The 10,983-nt window shown below is 42.4% G+C and overlaps 1 protein-coding gene across 1 annotated transcript; it reads right to left on the bottom strand.

Annotated features, from left to right (window-relative positions):
- Positions 1–4,125: 4,125 nt before the first annotated feature.
- Positions 4,126–10,977, bottom strand: CSTF1 (cleavage stimulation factor, 3' pre-RNA, subunit 1, 50kDa). The gene is made up of 6 exons (XM_010183958.1): positions 10,965–10,977; positions 10,034–10,229; positions 8,321–8,598; positions 7,315–7,512; positions 6,368–6,758; positions 4,126–4,861 (listed from the first exon to the last, which is right to left on the bottom strand). The coding sequence occupies exons 2-6, from the start codon at positions 10,200–10,202 to the stop codon at positions 4,602–4,604; spliced, it is 1,296 nt and encodes a 431-aa protein (XP_010182260.1). The 5' UTR covers positions 10,203–10,229; positions 10,965–10,977; the 3' UTR covers positions 4,126–4,601.
- Positions 10,978–10,983: the final 6 nt, after the last annotated feature.

Raw genomic sequence — 10,983 nt, 5'->3', positions numbered from 1 at the left:
CAATTGTTATTTCAGCTGAATTTGAATTTGGGTGTGTTTTGTCTGTGTCTAAAGACCTCACAGCAGAACGGGAGATCAACTGATAACATTACATTTATTTAGCCATTGGCAAGCCATTTAAGAAAACTGAAAATGTTGTACCTAGAAACAGAAACTCTTCTCTGTATAGAGACGAAAAATGTCCTGTATCCACTTTTTTCAAATGTGAAAAACAGTCCTCTTATCTTTACAAGAGTTAATGGAAAAATTTGCAAAAAACGGACTCATCAAGCTAGTACTAAGCTTTTTTCCGCCACTATATTTTGTGTCAAATCTCCAGGAGGCAATTTATTTACAGTAAACTCAGAGATCATAATCCAGGGTGAAATTAACAATTCCCGTATGCTGCTTATTAGCTTTACAGAGAGCAGAGCAACCAAGGCACTGGCTCTGAATCAAGCCTTCAGCATTCTCTAACCCTTACAGCTGCAGCAGGTTATTTTATCGATGTATATATATAAAATACATTAGATTCAAAATGAATACACAAATGTAAAAAACCTTATCAACTAGTTTGAGTCTTTCACAAGAAACAAATAAAGTACTTCAACGTTTCTTCTGTTTTGTGTGTAGCTTAGGGAAATTATCTACCATGCAACAGGTGCCCTGGACCATCACTGACACGAACTGTCTCTCAAACGGTACTACAGCATAGCAGTAAGACAGGTGGAACCTTGAAGTTATTTATTATTTCACAGATATTTGCTATTTGGGAATCCTGCTTTATTCAGAGTCCGCCCCAAGAAGACATTCCTCCCAGTTAAGTTTTATCACAACAAAACACACGGGGAATCGTTAGGTACACGAGCATCGTACAGAGCCCTCTGTCCACCGCAAGAGAATACCAAGATTTCCAACATCACCAAGCATCGGGCTCAATTCAAACACCAAACCCTACCCTACGACCCTTTTTTCTTAGTTGTTTATGTGCTATACTCAAAAACCACCAAACCCCAACATACCTTGGCAGTTCTGTTGATTCTTGTCTTTTCCTCCATTGTTGTCATTCCCCAGCAGCGTCACTTGGAGCTATCCAGAGAATTGCTGCAGCACAGAAAGACTGCAGCTGTGCACAGTCACTGTGCGTTAGGAACTGCGCCTCAAGAAACCACGTCTGACGGCTCTACCCCTGAAAGCATTTAGGAATTTGTAGAAAAGATTCTAATGAAAAATAATTTGTGACAACTGGTAAGATTAAAAAGAACAGAATGCAAACCAGAAAAACGCCATTAGCATCTAAAAGTGAGAAAAAAGTCTGCCTACAAGACGAATTTCCCTTGATCTGTCACCAACTTGTCGCAATTAACCGCAGTCAAAAGTCTCACCCTTCTGTTTTGCTACATGTTCCTGTATTTCCTCTTTAAGAAATGTAATGAATGCAAGAATCCTAGGCACCACAAGGGGCTGCACGATGCTTGGTAGAACCAAGACTGCCGCAGTCACACCAAATCAGGATTTCAAAGCCGACATTTTTCACTCTATCCAAAGCTGTTTCAACATGTAAGCCACCGATACAATTTGGTGTTATAAAGGGGCTTTGTGAACACCTTATGTATCTCCATCCATACCTGGGGTGAATGCTGCGTGAAGACTCCTCCTGGCTGCACCAAGGCTTGAACACCCACACAAGCCAATGCGTGGGCTTCGGCTCCTGTCTTGCAATATCCTTCCTGCCCAGCGAGTAGAGCAGTTGTGCTGCAGCACGTTTGAAGGGTCCCTTACAGCCCCACGAACTTCCTAACCTGAACTACAATTACCTTAACTACTTTTCCTATATTGCACTTCAGCTTTTTCTGATATTAGTCTCACAGGGCAGCTCTGGTAGAAAGACAGTCTGTGTGTCCAGGAAACACTTGTCCCAGACCAGTACCCCCGAGGTAGGAGGTTTGAAATCTGCTTCATCGGGTGGCAAACAAGCCTAATTCCAAAGTGACCTTTTAGGAAAGATTTGCTCTAGAGCTCTGTGCTGGTTAGGGGCAGCCAAGTCAGCGTGTCAAGGAATGCTGAAAATTGAAAACCCGTAATGATGCTTTGACTCCTAAGTTGCTTTGCTTCCACGTTGGCTGGATGCACGGGCTGCAGCATCACCTTGCCACATTTCCGTGGTAGCTTCTTCCGAGAAGCAAGAGTGAGTTGCACTGCAATTTTAATCGATCAAATGCAGCTGCCTGTAGCAGTATGCATGATCACATAAAGAACCTTTACTTAGATACTTCCAGACTTGCACAGCAGAGATGTATTCAATCAAAAGCAGAGCTAACAGGACAACTTTGTTGTGTACATGCAGCTATGGCTTCTTTACGGTACCTCCAAGCACGCTTGCCCTGAATGCTGTATTGCAGCCTTTCCCCTCTCAACCTCGTCCCAAATCAACCACCTTCAACCACCAGAGTACCACTGGGATAGTGCAGCATTGAACTGCTTCACCCTGGGGCTGTGTTATCTGCCTAGATAGGACAAGTGAAGTTTCTTCCAGCCCTTGTTTCTTAAACAGAAAAAACCCAAACTTCTGGCCTCAAGCAAGATGATGTAGAATACGGAAAGAAAGCTGCCAATGTCAGGATGTTTTTGCATTAACAAACTATTTCTGGAATTCAAAAGACTGCAGAATTAAGGAAGCTCGAGGTGAAAGCCAGCACACTGCTCACTTCTCAACCTCAGTACAGAAACCACCAAAAGTGAGTTTCAAAACCAGAGAGTCCACACACCAGTAGTAACCGTGTTACTTATGGACAGCTCCTGTAACAGAACTCAAACAAAGCGACACTCCAAAAAAATTCCCCATTGTCCATCAATTTAGCAAGCTGGCTGTACCGGCAGAGGGCTGCCGCCGCCGAGCGAGCACAGCACATCAGTAACCGTCAGGACTTCCCTTTTCCCTCCCACCAAGCCCTGGTTCTCCTTGTTTCTCCACCAAAAGGCACCAGAGCTGCTATCTCACGCCTCCCATGTTTCTGAAGTTTGAGAAACTGGAAGGGAGGCAGAGGAGGTACAAAAGGAATTGTTAAGCCTAAAAAATGTTTTGTATAGTGGTAGCTTTTAAGAGGAAAACTCAATGTAATTCTTTACCCCTTTTAAAAAACAGCCCACATTCTATGCTGTAAGACTTCATACTGTACATCTCAGATTTAACACAACAAATTCATCAAGCTTTCACATGTCCCCAAAGACACAGCTTTCCAATATTCATCTCTCCTTTGTTATACAGAAAGCTACTACATGTCCTTCTTTATGTATTAAATACCGTTTTAAAAGGTAATCTTTATTTAAATACAGACAAAACCTTTACCCTTATCAGCCCTTCACAAGATACTTCAGCAGCAGCAATGGAAAGTTAATCCAGCAGCAAGAACAATCTTACACGTAAAAACCCCTCACGAGAGCAAGTGCCTAACTTTTGACTAAAGGAAGCCTCCCAAATGCGAAGCCCAAGAGCACTGCACAAGGATGCCTGAATGAACACACTGAAAACAGGCAACTCCCTGTAGTAGTGAGTTGTCAAACCTACAGGAGGTTTAAGCACAGAGCTGCTTAATGATCTGTACTTCTGTTGATTAGGATGAGGTCTGGGAAACTGGGACTAGCAGAGGTAACAGGGAGAAGAGCACGTCTGGGTTTTTGAAATATTTTAAAAAGAATGTAATTCAAGTGCTGTGTAATACAGACAATGAAAATTTCTCAATAAAATGAAGCAGTGACATTTTTGAGGTACATACACAAAAAATAATATGCACAAGTTTGAGAGGGTACTAAAGGTCTCTAAGGTAAAATTACTCTTGTTTTCACCTGCTGCAGCACTGTCACATTTTACAGTTGCAATGTGGATAGTCCTTGAAAATACCAGGAATTTACTGTGAGGTCCCACTTGTTAGGATAAATTCAAAAGACGACGAGATTTCAAGTCTGAGCTTTAATACCAGAACACCATTTCTTGAATTCATCTGAACAGTTTAAAATCCTGTTTCAAATTCTTATGGCACAAGACTGGCTCAGAATTGAAGGTCCACTTGGCCAATTAAAAAAAAATAATAAAAAAGTCTGCCAAAAACCCCCAGACTAAAAGATACAAAACAGCTTTACAAAGAATGAATCAGAAGTGAAGGCAGCTTAAGGCTTCATTAAAAAATGCCAAGTTCTGCTGTTACTTGTGTAATCCATTCTTTAAACACACTTCATTGGGATTGCACAGATACAATGCAGAGCAAAACTGGCTCACACTGCCCACTTTGAGCAAGACACAGTCACATTATCTTTCGTGGGATTTAGAACGACAGGAGAACAACTTCAACCCTTCCTGCAAGGATCATTTTATTCTCTGCCCCACCCGCCCCCCCGTCCCTCCTTGAGTACAATTAGAGATGACTTACAAAAATTAGTGCCACACACACTAATAAAAAAATTAGCGTGGGGCAAAACGTAGTCTCAGTACTTTGATAGTTTTCTGCCACATTTGACAGAATTAAAAAACAGACCCGGCACGGCTTTCATCTAGGCATCTGTTGGCAGTACAATCAATACGAGATAGAATGAATCTGGATAATCGCTCATTCAGAGAGCTGTCCTTAGTCTGTTGTTGACCTTCTGTACCAAAATCTAGCCCTGTAGTCGTCACTGCAGGTCATGAAGCCAGGATTGGTGGGAGAATGGACAATACAACGGACAATGCTGTTGTGCCCAAGAGAAAGAAGGTTTCTCCGTTCAGCAGTTCTTGAATCCCAGCAGCAGAGACTTATGGTCCTTTCATCTGGTAGCAGCACATAATCTTCTGTGTGGTTGAAGACAGCTTGTGTCCTGTGTACTTGTCGTCCACTCAAACCAGCTCCTAAATAGATGGGAGCAAAATATTAGCCCACATAGGATTGGTTTAAGGAAGTTTCCAAAGACCTAAGAATAAACCTCCCTTAAGTATCAATTCTGCAGTCTACAAAGGAGCCTTATTTTCTCAGTCAGTCCTGCCACTGCCTCATACAACAGGTAAATCAATGACGAATTATCTTTCGTAGTTACAGACATAGTATATTTTAAAGTTCCTGAGAGAAGCAGATGATCAACTACTCCAACTGCATCAGTCAAGTCCAAGCACTCAGGACGAGTGCAGTCACTGAACTTTAACAGCACTTTTGCCTTACTTTTTGTATGAGGCTTACAGCTGTAACCAAGAGGGAAGACCACAGATAGAACACACAGATTCTCATTATCAACGACAACTTTTGGTTTTAATTTATGTATCATATGGCACATGGTGTGACCTACCTTGGCCATACCTCCCCTCCATACCCTTCAAATAAAAGGTCTGTTTCATATACAGACGTTTACTTTGCAATGCACATACCCGCATCCTACCTGATACTTTGTAAAAGTTTGTCAAGGAGGTGCTGCACCCTGCTGGTAGAGCACAAAACAGAGCTAGCAGACAAAACAGGAACACATCCCAAAAGCTGATGGACAAAATTATAAACATCCTCTCTTTTATGCTATGACTCCTAATGCTTAAGCACATAACTGCTCGACTCAAAAGCTTTCCCATTACATAGCTGCTATCATATGCAAAGCTTCTCTCTCTTTCACCTCCTGCTGAAAGAAAAGCACCGCGCTGTCAGCATGCTCCGAGTACAACTACCCTGAACACGACTGCATCCTTCAAAATAAACAAAAAAACCAACCAAAGACGACAAAACCAAACCACCTGTAGCTATTTTACAGAACACTGCCACAGCTTATTAGAGCCATCTTTTGCACAAGTCTAATGGTTAAAACAACTGCGCCAATGTAGGTTCAATCCCCTGTCTGGGTGGATACTCTGCAGGAAAGCGGCCTGCTCGAGCCAGAAGTTAATTTGGTGTTACTTTTGACACTTCAGTTTAAACTGTGCCCCTTAGTCTAGCAATAAATAGAGAAGTCACAAAATGAAAATGATCACCAGCAAGAAAAGTGATGATGCTGTTTTGTTTTAATAATCACTTTTCCTAAAACACACTGAAGAAAAACCAGCAAACGAAACCCTCTGCACAAGTGTCCAAGTCCTTAGGGCAGTGTTCCTTTTCACTCTTCCCTCATTTAGTGAGAGCATCCCTTCAAAGCAATGGACTAAGGATGTCAAAGTCTCTACTCAGACTAAATAAATTTACACAGGCTGACGTACAAGAACCACAGCTTCTCTTCTGACATTAGTCTACATGAAGTGTTTTCAAAAATTTGGGGCAATTTAACCCCAAAGCGGCAGTCTCCCATTGCCTTTAAGAATTACTGTTCTTCTGACAGTATTACCATCCCTGCCATGTCTCAGTACCTGAAAAAGCAGCTACCTGGAAGGTCACCTGCCACATACCTGTGTATTTGACCAGCGTTCGTCCGGTGGATATCTCCCATAGTTTAGCTACAGAGTCTTTTCCACTTGACAAGATATACTTTGAATTTTTGGAGAAAATAGCAGAACAGACTTCAGCTCCATCGTGTGCTTTCTCAAAAGTAGTGATACAGCGATTTGAAACACCATCCCATAGTTTGATGCATCCATCCTTACTTCCTGTCACATACATATTTGCACTTGCGTTGTAATTTACTGAACATATAGCATCAGTGTGCTGATCTTGAGGATTGCAAGACACAAAACACTGGAAAGTATTGATATCGTACAGTCGTAAAGTAGGGTGCTGGGTACCAACAAGTATGAAATCTCCAGAAGGGTGAAAAGAAATTGAGCGCAACATCTCTGCTTCCTGTTTGATCAAAAATACATAATTGGTGTAAGAACGAAAAAAAGTCTGACATGGAAGTGTCAATGCTGGTGCCTAAAAATCTAGTTTTAATTATCAGCTAGCACACTGTGTTCTGCTTTTGCAAACTACAAAATGCTTCCTTTAGGATTAAAATGACAGGCTACCTTTAAATGCATCAGGTTTTGTCCTAGAGCAGCTTGCAGTGCCCGCTCATTTTTGGGATATCACACAAGTGACAGGAGGCTTTGTCAGCCAGTCACACACCCCAAAGCCCACCACCACATCATCCCAAACTCTCCTCCAAAACAAAGATAACATCACTGACCCGTATTTGATTTGGTCTAGATCAACAAAAAGCAGACAGGCACAGGATTGAGAGACTAAAGGCAGCCATGGTGCACAAACTCTTAACACGTAATTACCATGTCTGTAAATTTTGTAGCTGCATTCTCCTACATACCTATCCACTTATAAACTCAGACACAATTCAGCTCACTGATGCCTTAGTGGTTATACATTCAAGCTTTGGTTGCTCTGAACTGGTAATGCATCTAACCTGTATATATTTGAAGGCTCTTTTGGCAGAAGGTTTTGAATAATCAAACAATTTAAGTGTGTAGTCCCTTGAACCAGATGCTAGGATCTGTTCTGTTGGATGAAAAGCTAAACATGTAACTTCATCCACATGATCATATAGAGTCCGAATAACAGGGTGATTTTCCATGTTCTGCTGCGCTGTCTCATTCATCATGACCTACAAAGAACATCCGACAAGTTGGTGTTAGAAAGCAGAACATTCTTTTGACAGGAAAAGCAGGTTTTATACTTAGCCAAGTGGGAAACAACAGCTACCTTTCTGACATACGACTGGGCACATCATCACTATTATCTTAATTATTTGAAGGCCCGTTATATATCATTATCAGGCAAGATCCCTGTATCTTTACAAAGGTCAGCTACTTGCTCAAGGACAAACAAGTTTCAGCAGCAGAGAACTGATGCAAGAAAACACATTGCCTTCTTCATAAAGAGTCCAAATCAAAATACTTGCTGCTGTAAGAATCAAAGGAAGCTGCACTAATTGGGAAAACCACCACCTTTACTCATGCAGGATACTGCTGAGAATGTGGTGTGCACTCTGTGTAAAAAAAAAAAAAGGCTTTGAAATGGCTACTTGGTAACTGTACTGGAGGACTCTTGAAGCAAATAAGTGTGTATTCTGAGAAACAGTTCTGAGACACAGCCACTGGAGGCTGTAGAGGCCAAAGGTACAAGTGGGTTCAAAGCTGAACCACATTCATACAACATAGCAATTATCAGCAACTATTAGAAGCAATTTCTGGCTCAACTCTCTAGACTGCTGCCAGAAATTGCACAGTTATACTTGCCCTATTTCTTCTTCCTTTTCCTCAAGTGTACTTTATAAGCCACTGTTGGGAGTACCAACAGCAAGACAGATATTTAGTCCAACCCACTGAGCCAGCCACAAGGCACAGACATGGCATGAAACAGACAACACCCCAAGAATTCACACCGTGGTTATGATTCAAGTCATATTTTACCTCAATAGGCATAGCACTTTTGGCCAACATTCTCTCTGTATCAAGAATTTTTATTGAGGCATCAGCAGATCCTGTAGCTATTAACTGTCCGTCTCTGCTATACGTAGCTACACGACATGGTCCTTTATGAGATGTGACATAACAAGTTTCATATTCAGACGCCTCAGGAGACATGGTCTGTACATCTGCATCAAATTCCAAGTCAATTCCTGTGCCTGGAGCTACTGTATCTGACCGTCCAATTGCGTACTGAACAGCACTGTCATCATTCTCCATTCCTGAAAAAGAGAGAAGTTGATGCACTTAAACCAGGTTAACCTTCTTATCTAAGTCTGTAGTATAGATGTGGCCACAGCCTCTGTAACCGCTCTGAATCAGGTTTTAAGAGAGGCAGCCCCGTCAAACAATGCTAGGCTAGCAGGGCAGAGTGAGTTATGCAGCAGTGCTTGTCGTGAGAAATGAAAGGTACTTTAGCTATGCTAGAGCAGAACACAGCTCTTAAAATTAACTGTGGAAATACAACCAGCAAATATTGTAGGATGTTAAGTACTGACAAATGCACTGACAATCAGTTACTGAAGCTACTGACAAGCTGCTAGTCAGCTTTTCACAGAGACAGAAACAAGCCCTAATATTACTACATTAAATTTAAAGTAAAAAATTGAACCATTTACTAATTCTTTACCTTTCTGTTTTATTGCATTGAAGGAAAAAAACCCCACACCACAAACCACTATCCCAGCACTGGAAATGAAAAATTTTACTCCACACCCACTCAACAGTTTTGTTCTGTTATTTATTTCCAGGATGTATCCACAGAACCAAGACCATTCAGCACTGGAAGCAGTAACAGGACAGACACAAAATTCTCAACTAAGTGCCCCACTATGTTCATAAACTAATGAAATGAAATAGGTAAGTTTCTGTTGCTTTCATCTACAAATTACAAGTGTAATGTTCTTATTTCAAACAGACACAAGGTTTCACATATTTATAACCTTGGAACTCAACCAGTTCAGGCAGCAGAACCAGTCCAGTTACAATACACAGGAGACACGATGTTATGGCTAGACCTCTTCTGGTAACTCACTCAGCTTCTTTCAACAGCAGCTCATGTATTTTTACTATGCACTGCAGCACAGAGGTACTTTTAGAGAGAAAGATACACAGAGAGAGAACGGGTGATACCTTTGCTGAGACCCTACACTGTGAAGTTTATTTTCTTGAAACTGATATATAAAGGCTAGCACAGACTGCCAACAGGAGGGCTTGCTCCCTTTCCAACACTGTCAGGAAGAATCATACAGGGAGTATTTGGTGAAGCTGACAGAGAACCGTGTGCATCAATTTTCTATGAGGTCTGTGGACTCAGTGATCCTGTTTACTAAAGTGTATTTCAGAAGGCTGCCAATACCCAGGGCCCTGGGCAGGTATTCTTACCTGTTACAGAAGTTCAAACAGATTTGGACAACACTCAGTGATCTATTTTGCTTTTAATGTACACTAAGGAATTAAACATAGAACCAGAATGCCCTTCAAAAAAAGCCAAAGAGGCAAAGGCTGTATCTAAATATACAAAAATGTTGTGCTATTGCTAGACTTAACCTTTGCATCAAAGATGTCTTTTCACTAATACTAACCTCTGAATTCACAAGGACTCAAATTAGGGATTTCAAAACTGGATTTTTATGTTAGCTTTTTATTCCAGCTTACCTAACTTAATTAGGTGCAGCAGTTGTTCAGATGGTGCACAGACTGATTGTGGTTTTATCTCATTTATCAGACCATTGGCAATATTTATGTATCCATCATATAGCAGCTGACTAATGATCAGTTTATAAAGTTGCTGACGGTCTTTCAAACTGACTTTTGTTCTGTACATTGTGAGCAAGGAATGCCTTGGAGGGGCCTGAAATGAAGAAAGAAAAATCACATACAAGAGAGTTGCAGGAAACAACCACAACCTTTAAATAAAGCACATCTTGCTGAATTTCAGTGCAGACACCAAGTACTACCGTATTTTATGTAAAAATCAGAGACACAGAAATGAAAGGGAAAAAAAACCAAACAAAAAACCCCAAAAAAACCTGTTGCACTCATTTGCTGTAAAAATGAAAACCTCGCCAATAACGAGAACACGAACTGGATTAAGAAGCAATAGAGAAAACAGAAATAATGCGGCATTAGTTAGCAAAACGACCCTGCCGGCACCTTTCGCTCAGCCTGGCTTGCACCGGCGGAGCCGGGCACCAGGGAGGCGAGGCACGCAAACCGTGCATGGAAGTGACCCGGCCGCCTTCAGACAGCGCCAGCCCGCTCCCTCCCTCCACCCCGGGGACCGCATCTTTCCCGCGCCTCCTCCCGCCCGGCAGATGTCGGTCACCCGCCCGCACAGCGTCTCCCAGCCCCGGGCTGCAAGACCAATAACCAGGTCCGGGGACCAATAACTGGGCAGGGAGGGGGCGTGGGGGAAACGGACTGAATGAGGGCGGGGAGTGCTTAGCCTGAGCACAGCGGTGACACAGAGCGGGCTTCAGAGGCCGGGGGGGACGGGCAGCTTCGGGCGGGGTCTGCGGGGGTAGAGGCCCGGGCCAGGCAACAAAGCCGAAAACGAGGAAGAGCGCGGACCAGCCCCGGTACCTACCGACCCTTCCTTCTGCCTC

The sequence above is a fragment of the Mesitornis unicolor genome, unplaced genomic scaffold (genome assembly GCF_000695765.1).
Source record: "Mesitornis unicolor isolate BGI_N332 unplaced genomic scaffold, ASM69576v1 scaffold44724, whole genome shotgun sequence".
Lineage (NCBI taxonomy): Eukaryota > Metazoa > Chordata > Aves > Mesitornithiformes > Mesitornithidae > Mesitornis > Mesitornis unicolor.
This window is presented reverse-complemented; position numbering and strand designations above follow the sequence as displayed.